The following is an 18705-nucleotide window of genomic DNA, read 5'->3' as shown; positions in this document are numbered from 1 at the left end:
TGTTCACCTGGGATATGTGCCTATCTTTCAACTTTGTATTGACTGTGCAGTGTGTGGTCCCCATTATACACCCATGAGGAGAAGCCGTGCTTGAGAAAGGCCTACATCTAGTGGTAACTGAGTGCAGGTTTTGCAACCATAACAAATGTTGATATAAGGCCAACTCTACAAATATTGAGTATGCCAAAACTAATCGCGCCAATTCTATAGAGCTTTGAGAAATTAAAGCTGTAGCATAAACTGTCAGGGTGTGTGTGTGTGTGTGTGTGTGTGTGTGTGTGTGTGTGTGTGTGTGTGTGTGTGTGTGTGTGTGTGTGTGTGTGTGTGTGTGTGTGTGTGTGTGTGTGTGTGTGTGTGTGTGTGTGTGTGTGTGTGTGTGTGTGTGTGTTTGTCTGTGCTTGTGTGTGTGCATGTGTGTTCCTGCTTATGTGTGTGTGTGTGTGTGTGTGTGTGTGTGTGACAGAGAGAGGAAGAGAGAGAAAGAGATAGTGTGTGTCTCTGTGTGTGTGTGTGTGTGTGTGTGTGTGTGTGTGTTTGTCTGTGCTTGTGTGTGTGCATGTGTGTTCCTGCTTATGTGTGTGTGTGTGTGTGTGTGTGTGTGTGACAGAGAGAGGAAGAGAGAGAAAGAGATAGTGTGTGTCTCTGTGTGTGTGTGTGTGTGTGTGTGTGTCTCTGTGTGTCTCTGTGTGTGTGTGTGTCTGACATTTAAACTTCATCGTCTGGCCCACCTGCTGAGTGATAAAACTGAGTGTGGGGTCTGCATGCGATGGAACATCACACTTTTGTCTGCTTGTGACAGAGTGTGAGACAACTAAGTGGCCGTTGTACAGTTAACCTTTTTGGGTAGAAACTGTCACAAGTACCCACGTTTTCAGCTAAATGTCAAGCTAACAGGAAATTCAGACTAAGTCTAGAAGAAGTGACTGGTCCTGCTCTCTATTATGATTATTACCAGGCACCCATCCATCAGAAAGAGACCAACTGAGAGTTTGTTAATCCAAGTAGCCATGGCAATACTGTGTCATATCCCTCAACTCTTATCAAGGGATGAAAAGGAACCTTTTCAGTTACTACAGTACATGTTAATTATGTGGTGTTCTTGGTTTTGATAGAATTGCTCGTCTACATTCAACACAACGTCCCAGCGACTGCTACAGTCTTGCTCACCTCTATGTCAAATTTACATGTAGAAAGCAGCAGCTACCGTCACATGTCATGTGTGTTGGTTCTAAAATCTAGAGCAGTCAGGAAGAGGAGGAAGGAGGAAGAGAGAGAGCAATGGATAGAGAGAGAGAGAGAGAGAGAGAGAGAGCAATGGATAGATATAGACACTCCAGGTTTCTTTTTTTCCCCTGATATTTTTCTGGTGGTGTTAAGAGATTTTCAGGGTTGTCACTGCTGGTACTATTCTTATTTTCACCCATTCACTTTGAGGATCTGAGGGGCTGTGGTCTCATCAAAGGCCAATGGATATGAACACACACACACACACACACACACACACACACACACACACACACACAAAGATATACACATGAACAATTAATGCATCATCTAACTTTGAAGAGAGGAAATAAACAACAGTTAGGAGGACATCAGTGCTAAGTCATGTAAAGCAATAGACCATTCCACTACTCCATCTGGTCTTTTTGATAAAGTTCTGCAAGAACCTGCAATCAGTGCCCTCTACCGGTGATATCAGCTAATTGGGAAATGTTTTTTTGTCCAGATCAAAATCAGATGACATTGATGGAGAATAAATATGTATTTTATACCAATGTTTTCTATTATTTTCTAGATTTTACACAGAGATACTCTCACTGTTAAACCCATGTGATGAAGACTGTGAACTGTGATCGTTGTATACAAATTTAACTGGTGATCATATTCATATTGTATAGATTACTTAAAAAACTAGTAGTTTGAGTGGTAGGTGACAATGCACAACACCATAGAAAATAAACACCCAAAGTATTAGAATAATTTATTTCTGCAATGATAAGCATTTTGAGAACATAGGCAAATCTTCATCAGCAGTGTACTAATGAAAACACTGCAGTCGTAATGTTGATTGTCTTGTCCTGCTAAAAATAACTTTATTGTTTGCCAAGGGATGGTCCCTGGGATGTCTGACTATCTTTCAACTTTGTATGGACCCTGTGTAGGTTATGGCCTCCTTTATATACTCACATTTACATAATGTGGAGAAGCCGTGCTTGAGAAATGCCTCCATCTAGTGGTGTTTGAGTGCAACCATAATTCATGTCGATTTCAGGCCAACTCTACAAATACTGAGTATGCCAAAACCAATTGTGCCTATACATCTATAAATGTACTGATAGTTCTGTGTTTGTTGCACATTTCTTATGAAACTCAACCATGAAGACATTTAGGTGTTTTTAGGTCAAATGCATTGTTTTGCCAGCATATTCAGGATTGAAACAAAACAATTCAAGTTGGATGACTAAGATAGTAACAAGTAATTGCATTATCAGTCGTGTAAATACATAACAAGCAATCATATATTAAATGATATTACAGTTTAACAAGAAACATTTTTTTTTTAAATGGAATGATTCATTCATCAAACATCCAGGGGTGTTTTACTGCTGATGGTGCCTTGTTGCTTAGCTGAGAAAAACACTTCCGTCATGACATCTTTAGGTTCACTTCTGGCAACTCTGTACAGGTTAGAGAATTTAAAGCTGTAATAAAAGCTCTTAGAAGGTGATATTGTCTCAAGATACCCTTTACATTTAAAAGTGCAATTCTGAATATTTGTCTGAAATGTTTTGGTAAATTGTAAAGGAGTAACAATCAGTAGTGTGCACAAGTTACATTTAGAATGCTGTAAATGCATAATGAACAACTGACATGCGCTGATTCTTTAATTTAAGTTGATTTGTCTTTGATGTAAGGTATCAATATGTCATATTCATATGGCCATGTACCATCAGAGAATACCATGACTTGAAGTGTACAGTATGTGACATGATAAGTGTATGTGACTAATGATCTCTGTGTATTGCACAGTGTTGCACATTTACTCTATACAGTAGATATTACAGCAATAATGCTGTGTTACCAGGCCTACATACAGTATAAACTTGATACATGCTTCTGCAAATAAGATAGTGATCAAACAAAGTGCACCTACCTGTAAATACATATGCTACAGATGACGAGGAGGCTTGTCCCTGATATGGCAGCAGTACTGATGTAGATCAGTTGGGATGGACCTGGCGAGACTATGAGTTGATAAGGCATGGATCATTACTGGCATTACATCAATGTGCTTAAGACAGGTCTCATTACTGGTACTACAGTACAGCAATGAGCTGAGTGTAGATCAATACTGATGGATCTGGTAAGGCTATGACATATGGATTATTAGAAATGTCACATCAATGTGTTGAATGTGCAGGACTCCATCTGACATGACTAAAAGCACTTACCTGAATTAATGGTCAAGTTCCACTTTTCTGTTTTTTGGGTTTGTTGAGTGGTTGTTACTTCACACGTGTATATTCCCTCATCAGATACTTGCACATCAGATATGTGCAGCATCATAGTAGCAGGATCAACACGCATCCTTTTTGAACTGAAGTTTGTTTTAGTTTTGTTTTCCAATAGTGGGCTATCTCTAAACACCTGGATTCCATCCTTTATCCATCTGACTAATTCTATATCCTTCCCAGATGTGTTACAGTGCAGCGTAACATTCTCCCCCAGATCTGTGTTGATGGAAGCCACTTTATCTGTTTCACAATGAAAACAGAAAATAAAAATCATTGCACTGTCGCTCAGCTGACTACAGCACCCGCATCACTATCAGCACCAACAGCAGCATTTACACCCAAACCCTAACACTGGAGCTGCCTTCACCACTGGCAAAAGTCCGGCACTGACATTATATCAAGGTGTGACTGTATCTGAAGTAAATGCCAACTTATATATTTCTGTCTTTACAATCCATGTATCATCTGTTTCTTCACATGTGTACATTCCCTCATCAGATACCTGCATATAGATAGATGCAGCATCATACAGTAATAGCAGGATCATTTGGTTTTGTTTGTATTGGACAGCAGACTTCCACCCTTGACCTATTCAGTATGCTCAGAGAAATACAATACCGCTCAACTTTTACTCACAGAGGTTGTTGATTAAAACCAACTAATCAGTATCACAAGCATCCATGATAGTGCAGGTAATCATGATTTGTCCTAATGAATATCTCTCACAAAAATATGAAACATTTAAAAAAAAATATTGCAGGTCATACGAGCGAAACACAAAATAACAGTGTTACCTTCACATGAAACATGCAGCAGAATCACACAAAAACCCAGATACTGCTACTGAACCCTCTCCATCATGGCGTGATGCCCATCACTGTCCATGAGAAACAGGATTGTAGTTGATTGTAGTTGACTTTTACGTTTTTGTCAAAACATATAGTTTGCTGAAACCTCACACACATCTGACTGTTAGATCAATTAAATTACATATCCCCACTGACATACAGTAGTTTGCTTAATAGCAGTTCTCAATACCAACGTATCAAAATAACAGTAATAAATGAACAGTACCTGTATTGGTGGCGTTCCCCTTGACTATAGATGATAACAAACGTAAACCTGTTGTTAGCACCACAGTGAAAGCCGTGTCTGTGTGTCTCACCGTGCAGCGTTCTAAGGAGCTGCACTCAACAGGACTGGGAGCTGCAATTAGACAGGAAATAGGTTGCTACTCCGTATGTGTTCTATAGTGTGACATGGGCTTGCTTATGAATGGATGTTTTACACAAGCCTATACATTTGAGCTATTTTGGTAAAGCGTAAAATGTAGCCATGTTCAGAGGTTGAGGGTCTCTGCATCATCTATGAAAAAATGGTTAGTGCTGCATAACATCAACCTCAAAGACTGGCCTACTTTTAGATCACAGAAGGATGAGCCTCGAAACTGTGGCCTTGTGTTGTTCAATGCATTTTTTTTCATAGTGTCCACCAAGCAAATCGTAAGTTTTAAATATTAAATGACATATGACATCAAATCACATGCATTGGACTCAAACATATAAGGTCCAACCCACAGGCTTGATAAGACCAATATTCGCTTGTGCTTCTCTGTTAGTGAGAATCAGATTGTCATCTGATCCACTGGACCACAGGAGTTGAGCCAACCCACCAGCAGGCCCCCTCACCCTCCCCCCCTGCTCTACACCAAACCTCAAGTTCTAGTGCAGCATCAGACAGGAAACACTATAAATATACATTCTTAGAAGCAACTTAATTCAACTTACTACTATTGTTGTTGTTCTTACCAATAAATATGACTAATGCTAGGCCTATACTCCACATGACATCTCTGTGTGTGTGTCTCTCTCTCTCTCTGCTGTATGTGTGTGTGTGTCTGTGTATGTGGTGTAGTGTAGTGTTTGTGTGTGTGTGTGTGTGTGTGTGTGTGTGTGTGTGTGTGTGTGTGTGTGTGTGTGTGTGTGTGTGTGTGTGTGTGAGAGAGAGAGAGAGAAGACAGAGAGAGAGTTTGTGTCTGTGTTTGTGTCACGTTTTGTCACTTGGAACATCACACTTTTTTCACAGAGTCGGTGGCACTGACAAACGGAAAGATTGTCTATACAAACTTTCTTGTAACTCTACAAATATTGCGTCTGACTAGCCTACGTAATTGTGCCCCTACTACTGTCAGAGATCTGTATTTGTAGCAAATTCATTTTAAACTCATTTAAACGTAAAGACATCTAACTGTCTTTGGTCTAATAAAGCAGTTGCTATATGTGTTTTTTTCCAGTATATTCAGGGAAGTTGGATGACTCAAATAGCAGCAAGTAATTGAACAATCAGTAGTGTAAATACGTAACAAGTAATCTAATAAATAATATGATGATTACATGTCACTGTAACAAGAAATATTTTTTATTTGAAATTTAATTCATTCATCATACATCCAGGTGTGTTTTACTTCTGATGGTGCCTTGTTGCTTAGCTGTGAAAAACACTTCCGTCATGACATCTTCAGCTTCACGTATGGCAACTCTGTGGTTTGAGAATTTAAAGCTGTAACAAAAACTGTTAGAAGGGGATTGTCATTGTAATCACAACTAAATCCTTTAAATTTAAGATAACAATACTGAATCTGTTTAAACTGGCAATATTGAATATTTGTCTGAAATGTTTGGTGAATTTTAAAGGGGTAAGAATCAATACATTTGTAAATGCACAGTATGTTGCATTTGGAATGTTTTTGAATGCACTAATCCGATAAAGCGCACCCACCTGTAAATACATATACATGTACAGATGATGATGAGGACTATCCCTGATATGGTAGCAGTGATGATGTATACCAATGGGAAGGGATCTGGTGAGACTATGAGTTTTAAGGCATGGATCATCATTAATGACATCACATACTGTACATGTGCTGAATGTACAGGAATGCATTATGATAACTACAAGCAGTTACCTGAAGTTGGTTGAAGTTGAAGAATGGTTACGTTCCATGTTCTTGTCCTCATGAGTCCTGAAGAGCTTTTTACTTCACACATGTATATTCCCTCATCAAATACATTCACATCAGATATATGCAGCATCATAATAACAGGATCAACACTTATCCTTTTTGAAGTGAAGTTTGTTTTGGTTCTGTTGGGCAATTGTGAGCTATATGTAAACCCCTGGATTCCATCCTTTAGCCATCTGATTCTTGCTACAATCCTGCCAGGTGTGTCACAATGCAGCGTAACATTCTCCTTCAGATGCTTACTGATGGAAATCACTTCATCTGTAAAGACCAAGACAACAGCATTCATAATATCATGTAACAATGACACTATGTCCTTTTCAGTAAATCAATCAATGTATTGTTAACAGTGACAGTGTTGCTGAGCAAAAATCAAGAAAGCAGTGCAAAATTACACCACAAATAATTATTTTACCTCCACATGTAAGATGCAGCAGAATTCCACACAAACCCAGATACTGTAGCTGACTCTTCATCGCCATAGAATAAAGTCCTTCACTGGTTAAGGCAATGATGATAATCGTCAGCTTTTGAACAACTGCAGTCAAAAAGAAAATTGCATACAGGAGGAAGTGGTGACCAGCCCAGGAGGATGATGCTAGATGAGCTATAAATGTACTCTTTCAGTCACTTTGGCTCGAGATTTCCGCATTGTCCATATTCCTTCTCTTGATACTTTTTACGTGGCAAGTTCTCCATTTCTTGAAAGGACTTGATGAAGAAACGAAATAACATTACATTTCATCATCTGGAGAAGAAGATACACAATCAAAGCATTTTGTATCAGTTACAAAAACTATAAACTGACTAGCACCCTTCACTTCCGTTTATCGCCTTACTCTGATGCCTAAGGGCTGAGACAGGAAGCTTGTCGTACTGTAGATTCATGTTAATATAATTGTCTGCATGTAGTCTGTAGAGTGAGTTCTGAGATTAGCATCAGTAGCCTAACAGTGCACTTAGATATGCTGCACCCATCAAAAACAGTTCTGTGTAAGATGGCTGGATCCATAAACTGTTGAGATACAGAACACAAATTAAATTACAAGCAATGTGATTCTCAACACTGATGGGTGACCACCAAAGAACACATAGGCAAAAAGCTTAAGACTCTTAGCTTAGCTCTGTTTGTCCAAATTGTCAAAGGGGCTGTGATATCTGCGTATTGAGTGTAACCTGTGTAGGCTTCTCTTGATATCACTCTATGGAGAATATGTTGTGTTCATAATTTGTACTTGTTTGGTGTTCAATGGCACATGATAAAAGGTATCGTCATGCAACCCAGGAGATATTGTCATGCAACCCAGGTCCAAGTTGAAGACAAAAGCCAGGTCAATGATCAGCTCATTATGTCTTTGTAGAGAGAAATGACCGCTCTAATGGAAGCTGTCAGGGGGTGGAACGCTGTTAGATGATGATATTCATCATTGTAATCTGAACTCAATCCTTCTGAACTCATATGAATAGTTAGAAGGATATGAAACTCATATCCTTTCTGTTTAAAATGATGATATTGAATCTGTTTACAAAATGTCAATACTGAATATTTGTCTGGAATGGGATAACAATCAATTAATGTGTATGTACCTGTAAATGCACAATATGTTGCATTTGGGATGTTTTACAGTAAATACACTGAACATGTGATGGAGATTTTAACAAAACAAGTTGCCTACAAGCAGGCAAGCTTAGTAAATCTTTTAAAAGTATTACTTTAATGTCATGTCAGTCTCTGAATTTTACCATTAGCAAGGGAAGAAATAATTTATCTCAGTGATATGTCAAGAGACTGCAACCATTGTGGAACTAATCCAAATGCTGCCACTTTCACTTCAGATGCATGGGAAATATAATTTCGCCTGTATACAAATAGGGAGAATACCATGACTTTAAATGTACCTATGATGAGTGCATGTGACTAATGATTTTTGAGTATTGCACAGTGTTGAGATATTTCATCAGTGATCAATGCATCATGGAGGATGATAAGGGTAGGAGCAGCCTAATATTGATGAAATAGTTTTGTTTGGCAGTTACAGCCCATCACCAGGAGGGGGTACTGCAGCCCCCTCAGCACCTCTACTGCCAGTGTCCCTTTCAATAGTCCATTTACAGTACAGTTACAGTTACAAGGCATGCATAAGCCTGACACCTTTTTACCAATAAAGCTAATACAGATACTAGTGAAGTCCACAATCACCTGTAAATAAATAAGAGGCTACAGATGATGATGAAGATTGTCTCTGATATGACAGTAATAAGGCATATTCCCTCATTAATTATCTGCACATCAGATGCAGTATAGAAGCAGAATCAACACTCACCCTTTCAAAAATTAAGTTTGTTTTGGTTTCAACATATTCCAATACTGGACTATCTTTAAACACCTGGTTTGTATCCTTTTACTATTTGATGATTGTTACATCCATCTTAGGTGTGTTACAGTACAGGCTGACACTCTCCTCCAGAGGTGTGTTGATGGAAAACACATTATCTGTATCACAAACATCTGAGCCCACATTACAACAGTCCCAAACTCACATCTGACCCCACATTACAACAGTCCCAAACTCACATCTGACTCCACATTACAACAGTCCCAAACTCACACCTGACTCCACATTACAACAGTCCCAAACTCACACCTGACTCCACATTACAACAGTCCCAAACTCACATCTGAGCCCACATTACAACAGTCCCAAACTCACATCTGAGCCCACATTACAACAGTCCCAAACTCACATCTGACTCCACATTACAACAGTCCCAAACTCACATCTGAGCCCACATTACAACAGTCCCAAACTCACATCTGACTCCACATTACAACAGTCCCAAACTCACATCTGACCCCACATTACAACAGTCCCAAACTCACATCTGACCCTATGATCTGACCCTACATTACATTAGTCAGATTCAGTGGCAGGGTGCATGTGGGACTGGAAACTGAGAGCGAATGAAAAGGGAAGTTTAGGGTTTCTGCGTCTGTGAGAAAATAGTTAGTACTGATGGCCTTGTGTTGTTTTCATATGTTTTTCATAGTGTTCACCAAGAAAATAGTATGTTTTAAGTATTGCAAAATGACATATGACATCAAATGACATGCATTGGAGTCAAACATCTATGGCGCAATCCACAGGCCACACTTGTGTTTTTCAGTTATTGACAATAGCATTGTATCTGTGCCACTGGACCACAAGAGCAGAGCCAACCCACCAGCGAGCCCCCTCACCCCTGCTCTACCTCAAGCCTCAAGTTCCAGTGCTGCAACAGACAGGAAGCACCATAAATATGCATTCTTCGAAGCAACTTAATTCAACCAAAGATCCTTGATTACTGCACTTTAGCCCTCTCTGATTCAACTTACTACTATTGTTATTGTTCTTACTAAAAATCAATATTATTACAAATATGACTAATTCTCAGGAATAATAGCAATATTACTGCTACTACCACCACTACTACTACTACTAATAATAATAATAATAATGATAATAATAATAATAATAATAATAATAATAATAAAAATATCATGTTGTGAGGCCTACTCTACATGACGTCTTTCTCTGTGTGTCTTTGTGTCTTTGTGTGTCTGTGTGTGTGTGTGTGTGTGTGTGTGTGTGTGTGTGTGTGTGTGTGTGTGTGTGTGTGTGTGTGTGTGTGTGTGTGTGTGTGTGTGTGTGTGTGTGTGTGTGTGTGTGTGTTGTATGTGATGTAGTGTTTGTGTGTGTGTGTGTGTGTGTATGTTTGTGTGTGAGTGTGTGTGTGAGTGTGTGTGTGAAAGAGAGAGAGAGAGAGAGAGAGAGAGAGATTGTCTGTGTTTGTGTCACATTTTGTCACGTGTGCAGAGAGGAGCGTGAGATCTGCTTGTGATGGAACATCACACTTTTTTCTTTGTTTGTGACACAGAGTGTGAGACAACTCAGGGGGCTTTGTACAGTTAACCTTTTATGTAGCTATGGCAGTGTTGCATCATATCACTCAAGGGAAGAAAAGGATCCATTCCAGTTATTTCATGCTAATTATATGTGGATGTGGTGTTTTGTTCTGTTCATCAATATACATGTATGTACTTCCCAGCGACACCTCTAAGTCTTTCTTGACTTGTCAATTCACATGTAACTTGTAGAACCCAAAAGGTGGCCCTTCAGGAAGGGCAGTGATCTGAAAGCAGCAGCTACAGCCAGATGTTGTGTGTGTGGTTTTAGAATCTAGAGCAGCCAGTGGTCACTCAGTTCAGACCTCCAGATTGCAATGGAGAGAGAGAGAGAGAAATGAGTGTGAGTGTGAGTGTGTGTGTGTGTGTGTGTGTGTGTGTGTGTGTGTGTGTGTGTGTGTGTGTGTGTGTGTGTGTGTGTGTGTGTGTGTGCGTGCATGCGTGCGTGCGTGCGTGCGTGTGTGTGTGTGTGTGTGTGTGCGTGCATGTGTCCGTGCGTGAGAGCATGTGAGTTTGCGTATACTGTAAGTGGTCTGTGTGTGTGACAGAGAGAGATTTTAAAAGGAAGCTCCTTGATCACAGACCTCCGATCACAAGCAAATATAACAGAAAAAGAAATAAGCAGTACACCTTTTTAAAGACAAGTTGCTTTCTACAAGCATTCATACAACAAACCAAGTCAAGCATAGTTGGTCAGTATTTCACTTTAAAGGTCACTATGCAGGTAAAACTCGCTACGTCCATGCTATATACACTGTAGCTATGCTAGGTGAACGATTGGCCAGTTACAATTTTTTTTAACCATCAAATTGGCTTCGTAAAGGTGAAAATCTTGCATAGTGGCCTTTGAGGTGGTACATTTAAGGAGGTACATTGAAGGTGTACTTTTAACGCATAGATCTATGTTTCTCGGGGTCACAATTACTGTCACAATTACACAATTAGGCGACAATGCATACCATTCATAGAAAAAATGAAGTATCAGAATAATGTGTTTCTGCGATGACAAGGCCAAGTATACATCAGCAGCACACTGATGACACTGCAGTCGTAATGTTGATTTTCTTGTCCAGCTACTGTTTGCCAAGGGATGGTCCCTGGGATGTCTGGCTATCTTTCCACTTTGTATGGACTCTGTAGTTTATGGCCTCTTATATACTTACATTTACATAATGTGGAGGAGCCGTGCTTAAGAAATGGCTCCATTTAGTGGTATCGGAGTGCAGGTTCTACCACCATAATGAATGTCGATTTAAAGGAGAAATACAACAAGTTTTTTTAGCTTATTTTGCTTCAACTGGTCAGCTTTGGAGTCATTGGAACGGTTATTTGACTTATTTTGGGTTGAATGATGGCTGTCTCACTTCACCCAAGCGCCTGTGAGCGGAAAACCACGCTTGCAAGTTTGTGCCACCGAGTTGCAGTTTCACAGCCTCACCATCATTCTCATGAAAAGGCAGATTGACCGATTGAGGAGTGTGTAGGGGAGCTGTAGGGGAAGCCTACAGAAAAACCTGCAAGCATAAAACGATAAAACAGCGAGGAAATCGGCAAACCTGCATAGTTTCTCTTTAAAGGAAAAATTCAGCAAGGTTTCACATAGATCTCAATTTCTGAGAGCTTAAGGACATGCCCCCAGAGTGTAGCATGTTACAGTAGCTGCCTGCTTTAGCTGCTGACTGTAGCAACTCGAGCTATAGGTAAAATGGATTGTTTTCGTTTAAATTTTCATATTGACAGTACTTGGTGACCTTGCGAAACGGAAATCTACAGTATGTTAAAACTCGCTGGATTTGTCCTTTAAGGCCAACTCTACAAATATCGTGTCTGACTAAACTAATTGTGCCCCTACTGCTTTCAGAGATCTGTATTTGTTGCAAATTGATTTTAAACTCATTGAAGCCTTAAAGGCATTTAATTGTCTCATAGAGCAGTAAGTAATAGCAACAAGTAATTGAACAATCAGTAGGCTAGTGTAAATACATAATATAAAGTAATCTAATAAAAAAAAATGATGATTGCATGTTACTGTAACAAAAATATTTTTATTTGAAATTTAATCATTTATTCATCATACATCCAGGGATGTTTTACTGCTGATGGTACCTTGTTGCTTAGCTGAGATAAACACTTCTGTCATGACATCTTCAGATTCAAGCATGGCGACTTTGTGCAGGTTAGAGAATTCAAAGCTGTCACAAAACCTATCAGGGGTTGAAAAGTTGTTAGAAGGTGATATTTTCATTGTAACCTAAACTCAACAAAATACCCTTTGCATTTAACATTTCTGCTCTGAATGCCGAGAGCTGAATAGTTGGCTGTTATGCTTTGGTGAATTTAGCAGGGATAGCTACAATTAGTGTGTACTGTACATACTCATGTAGTTTAAATGTTATTCTAATACTTTACCTGTAGCTCAGTATTTTCTAAAGTTTAAATGTTAAAAGGCTCATAGTTGTGGTCATAAATGTTGAAAGGCTTAAATGCTAATCGCTCAAATGTTACTCCATTCCATTATTATGGTTGTTAAATTTACCATTTGCAACTGGGGTGACAGAAAAGACAAAACATATTTGAACTCTGTGAAGTCTCAAGAGACAGCAAACATTGTTTAACTAATCTAATTTCTGCAACTTTCACTTTAGATAACACAAAATAAGTAATTTCACTCATACACAAATAGTGAGAAGCAGGGGTCTCACTAGACCCAAAACTCTACTGGGGCACAGTTCAATCTAATGATAATAATCTGCTGACAATATGTGTGTATGTATATATATATATATATATAGGCCTATATATATATTACATAGCAGTTCAATATGGGAGTACATGCACCAGTAAAAGGGACAATGTATCTCGCTTAGTGAATGTGACTAATGCTTTTTGTGCATCACACAGTGCTGAATAGTACATATACAGTATATATTACAGCTATAACGCTGTGTTATAAGGACACATAATCTTGCTACAGGAACTAGGATGCTAATCAATGAAAGTGCACCTACCTGTAAATGCATAACATGCTACAGATGATGATGGAGACGATGATTGTCCCTGAGGCAGCAGTGATGACGTTGATCCAGTGGGATTGGGATGGATCTGGTGGGACTACTGTATGTGTTACAGAGCATAGATCATTACTGGCACTACATCAATGTGCTGAATATACAGGAATGTATTTGGAAGACTGAAAAGCAGTTACCTGAAGTAACAGTCAGGTTCCATGAGTCTGTCTTGTGTTGTTCAGGGGTTGCTACTTCACATGTGTATATTCCCTCATCTGATACATGCACATCGGATATATGCAGTACATCATGAGGAGCAGCAACACTCATCCTTTCTGAAGTGTATTTGTTTTTGGGGTTGCCCTCCAATACTGGGCTATATGTAAACACCTTGATCCCATCCTTTATCCATCTGATGTTAGTTATATCCATCCCTGATGTGTTACAGTGCAGCGTAACATTCTCCCCTAGAGGTGTGTTGATGGAAGCCACTTTATCTGTAACATTTAAGACAACAGCATTAACAATTACAAGTGATCATTATATGATCTTCACAGTTAATCTCATAATTTAATGACCGTATTGATAATGACAATATTGTTGATCAGACTTCAAGAGAGCAGCGTAATATAACAGTGCTAATAGTGACTCTTACCCCCATGTGAGAGATGCAGCAGAAGCACACACATTCCCAGATACTGGAGGTGAACCCTCTTCGCCATAGAAGACAGTCCTGCACTGAAAAAGAGCACAGCAGTGTTAATCGGATGTGAAGAACTGCAGCCAAAAAGAAGATCTTACAGTGGAGGAAGTGGTTAGCAGTTGAAGTGCTCTAAAAATTTACTATTTCAGTCACTAGCTGGAAATGGCCCCATGACAAGGAATTATACAAAATCCATCTTGTCACTTTTTATTTTATATTTTTTATCGCAGGTTGCTTTTTCTTGAATGGACTTATAATGGACACATCAATTCCCATGTCATCATCTTTTTTCATCATTTTAACTTGCATGCAAACTGTGAAAGTACGACCATGCCTATACAAATCAGTATTTTTTTTTTAACACTACAACAAACTATACCAGTATCATTTAATTTCGTGATCATATAATATCTAGCCTACCAGTTACACACAATAACCCAACTAGCACCCTTCACTTCCCTGGCTTTGTCACCTTGCTCTGATTCTTCAGGGCTGAGACAGGAAGCTGCTGTAGTTGTACAGTTGTCCATTTCTGCATAGCCTGTGTTGCTGAGAAGTGTCCTGAGATTTGTATAATTGAATGTGCACTTAACTGGATGTACCGTATAGCGGTACAAAATATGACCACTCAGTTCTGCACATTTTCTCCACACAACTAATCAACGCTTGTCAACTTGTCTGTATCTCCTTTTAGTGCAATTTATATGCATATATCTACTCGTGCAGCTCATATAAATGAGTGTGTGCATGTGTGAGTTTGCTTTTTTGTATAAGAGTATGTGTGTGTGTGTGTGTGTGTGTGTGTGTGTGTGTGTGTGTGTGTGTGTGTGTGTGTGTGTGTGTGTGTGTGTGTGTGTGTGTTTGTGTCTGTGTGTGTGTGTGTGTGTGTGTGTGTGTGTGTGTGTATGGGGGGGGGTGTATAGGGTGTGTGTGTGAGAGAGAGAGAGAAAGAAAGAGAGAGTGGGGGGGCACGAGTGGTAACACCACGAAGCACAAGCGGATGTAGCAGAGAGAGACGAGCAGTCTGCACTATCTGTGTTCACCGGTGTTTAGACAAGCTGTTTAGTATCGATACAACAAACCAAGCAGTGTCATACCCAGCTAGTTGGTCAGTGTTTTACTTTAAAGTGTGTAAGGTGTGAATTCTGGCAATTTCTCACATAGACCTCTGTTTCTTGGGGTCAGAGCTGTCAGTATGAAAAAAAAAACACATGGGGTCATTTCTAAACTCTTCCTCCCTTTGCTAACAAACACATGCTTCAGGTTTATTTCCTGGTCTTTGTCTGGTGGTGTTAAGATGCTCAGTGTGTTTGTTACTTCTAATACAGTTCCTACAGTATTTCCATTGATTCACCTTGAGGATCGGAGGAGGTGTGGTCTCACCAAAGGCCAAATTATATGAGAGCACACACACACACACACACACACACACACACACACACACACACACACACACACACACACACACACACACACACAAAGATATACACAAACAAACACCCAGAAAGACACACATGAAGAATTAATGCATCATCTAACTTAGAATATATAAGCCCAACTCTACAAATGTTAGAGTGTAACTCTGAAGGAAATCAACTATTAACGGTAGTTAACAACTTTTGATTGTGAGCAAAATTACGTTCATTGTGTTGTTTTCAGTAAGACTGTCTCTCTGCGCTATCACTGAATGGCCTTACAGGACAGGGTGCCACTTTGCTATTTTACTCCGGAGTTACACTTTAAGCCCAAACGAATTGTGCCCCTCCTATAGTACTAATATTTCATTTTAAACTCAACCATAAAGACGTTGAAGTGTTTTTGGTCTAAAACAACAGTTGCCTTATGTTTTTTTTATATATATATACTTTTTTAGTGTTTTCAGGAAAGTTGGATGACTTAGACATCAACAAATAATTGAATAATGAGTAGTGTAAATACATAATCTAATAAATTAAATTAAATGATAATTACATGTAAGTGTAACAAGAAAATTAATTTTTTATTTGAAACTGAATAATTAATTCATCATACATCCCGGGGTGTTTTACTTCTGATGGTGCCCTGTTGCTTAGCTGCGAAAAACACTTCCGTCATGACATCTTCAGCTTCATGTATGGCAACGCTGTGGTTTGAGAATTTAAAGCTGTAACAAAAACTGTTAGAGGGGGATTGTCATTGTAATCACTATAATAAATCCTTTACATTTAAGATGCAATACTGAATCTGTTTAAAATGTAATATTGAATATTTGTCTGAAATGTTTGGTGAATTTTAAAGGGGTAAGAATCATTACATTTGGAAATGCTTTGAATGCACTAATCAAATAAAGCGCACCCACCTGTAGATACATACACAGATGATGATGATGAGGACTATCCCTGATATGGTAGCAGTGGCGATGTAGACCAGTGGGAAGGGATCTGGTGAGACTATGAGTTTTAAGGCATGGATCATCATTAATGACATCACATACAGTACATGTGCTGAATGTACAGGAATGCATTATGGAATAACTACAAGCAGTTACCTGGAGTTGGTTGAAGTTGAAGAATGGTTACGTTCCATGTTTTTGTCCTCATGTGTCCTAAAGAGCTTGTTACTTCACACATGTATATTCCCTCATCAGATACATTCACATCATTTATATGCAGCATCATAGTAGCAGGATCAACACTTATCCTTTTTGAAGTGAAGTTTGTTATGGTTCTGTTGGGAAATACTGAGCTATATGTAAATCTCTCGTTTCCATCCTTTAGCCATCTGATTCTTGTTACAATCCTGCCAGATGTGTTACAGTGCAGCGTAACATTCTCCTTCAGATGCTTACTGATGGAAATCACTTCATCTGTAAAGACCAAGACAACAGCATTCATAATATCATGTAACAATGACACTATGTCCTTTTCAGTAAATCAATCAATGTATTGAAAATGTTAACAGTGACAGTGTTGCTGAGCAAAAATCAAGAGAGCAGTGCAAAATTACACCACAAACAACTATTTTACCTCCACATGTAAGATTCAGCAGAATTCCACACAAACCCAGATACTGTAGCTGAATCTTCATCGCCATAGTAGAAAGTCCTTCACTGGTTAAGGCAATGATGATAATTGTCAGCTTTTGAACAACTGCAGTCAAAAAGAAAATTGCACACAGGAGGAAGTGGTGACCAGCCCAGGAGGATGATGCTAGATGAGCTATAAATGTACTCTTTCAGTCACTTTGGCTCGAGATTTCTGCATTGTCCATATTCCTTCTCTTGATACTTTTTATGTGGCAAGTTCTCCATTTCTTGAAAGGACTTGATGAAGAAACAAAATAACATTCCATACTATTTCATCATCTGGAGAAGAAGATTACACACTGTCATAGCATTTTGTATCAATCTACCTTCGCAGTTACAAAAACAACAAACTGAATAGCACCCTTCACTTCCGCTTATTGTCTTACTCTGATGCCTAAGGGCTGAGACAGGAAGCTTGTCGTATAGATTCATGTTAATATACAGTAATTGTCTGCATGTAGTCTGTAGAGTGAGTTCTGAGATTAGCATCAGTAGCCTAACAGTGCACTTAGACATGCTGCACCCATCAAAAACAGTTCTGTTTAAGATGGCTGGATCCATAAACTGTTAAGATACAGAATAGGAATTAAATTACAAGCAATGCGATTCTCAACACTGATCATGGGTGACTACCAGCAATATTATGAAAAGGAGGACACTTTTCTCAAAAAAATAATTCATAGGCAAAAAGCTTAGATTTTGCTCTGTTTGTCCAAATTGTCAAGGGAGCTGTGATATCTGTGTATTGAGTGCAACCTGTGTGGCTTCTCTTGACATCAGTCTATGGAGAATATGTTGTGTTCATAATTTGTAGGCTACTTGTTTGGTGTTGAATGGCACATGATAAAAGGTATCGTCATGCAACCCAGGAGATATCGTCATGCAACCCAGATCCAAGTTGAAGACAAAAGCCAGGTCAATGATCAGCTCATTATGTCTTTGTAGAGAGAAATGACCGCTCTAATGGAAGCTGTCAGGGGGTGGAACGCTATTAGATGATGATATTCATCATTGTAATCTGAACTCAATCCTTCTGAACTCATATGAATAGTAGTTAGAAGGATATGAAACTCATATCCTTTCTGTTTAAAATGATGATATTGAATCTGTTTACAAAATGTCAATACTGAATATTTGTTTGGAATGGGATAACAATCAATTCATGTGTATGTACCTGTAAATGCACAATACGTTGCATTTGGGATGTTTTACAGTAAATACACTGAACAAGTGATGGAGATTTTAACAAAACAAGTTGCCTATACAAGCAGGCAAGCTTAGTAAATCTTTAAAAAGTATTACTTTAATGTCATGTCAGTCTCTGAATTTTACCGTGTGCAAGGGAAGAAATGATTTATCTCAGTGATATGTCAAGAGACTGCAACCATTGTGGAACTAATCCAAATACTGCCACCTTCACTTCAGATGCATGGGAAATAATTTC

The 18705-nt window shown here is 38.9% G+C and overlaps 1 protein-coding gene and 1 long non-coding RNA gene across 3 annotated transcripts; both read right to left on the bottom strand.

Annotated features, from left to right (window-relative positions):
* Nucleotides 1-6296: 6296 nt before the first annotated feature.
* LOC134078048 (uncharacterized) lies at nucleotides 6297-7070 on the bottom strand. The gene is made up of 3 exons (XR_009938807.1): nucleotides 6959-7070; nucleotides 6487-6804; nucleotides 6297-6390 (listed from the first exon to the last, which is right to left on the bottom strand). It is a non-coding gene; the product is annotated as an uncharacterized LOC134078048 (long non-coding RNA).
* A 5451-nt stretch (nucleotides 7071-12521) lies between these two features.
* LOC134077856 (nectin-1-like) lies at nucleotides 12522-14803 on the bottom strand. 2 transcript variants are annotated; one of them, XM_062533490.1, is made up of 5 exons: nucleotides 14670-14803; nucleotides 14150-14232; nucleotides 13692-13991; nucleotides 13495-13600; nucleotides 12522-12690 (listed from the first exon to the last, which is right to left on the bottom strand). In XM_062533490.1, exons 2-5 carry the CDS (start codon nucleotides 14214-14216, stop codon nucleotides 12558-12560), a joined length of 606 nt encoding a protein of 201 aa, XP_062389474.1. In that variant the 5' UTR covers nucleotides 14217-14232; nucleotides 14670-14803; the 3' UTR covers nucleotides 12522-12557. The 2 variants fall into 2 exon arrangements, with proteins under 2 accessions (XP_062389474.1, XP_062389475.1); XM_062533491.1 differs by having other exon boundaries at nucleotides 13495-13597.
* Nucleotides 14804-18705: the final 3902 nt, after the last annotated feature.

Source organism: Sardina pilchardus, chromosome 4, assembly GCF_963854185.1.
Source record: "Sardina pilchardus chromosome 4, fSarPil1.1, whole genome shotgun sequence".
Taxonomy (NCBI): domain Eukaryota; kingdom Metazoa; phylum Chordata; class Actinopteri; order Clupeiformes; family Clupeidae; genus Sardina; species Sardina pilchardus.
This window is presented reverse-complemented; position numbering and strand designations above follow the sequence as displayed.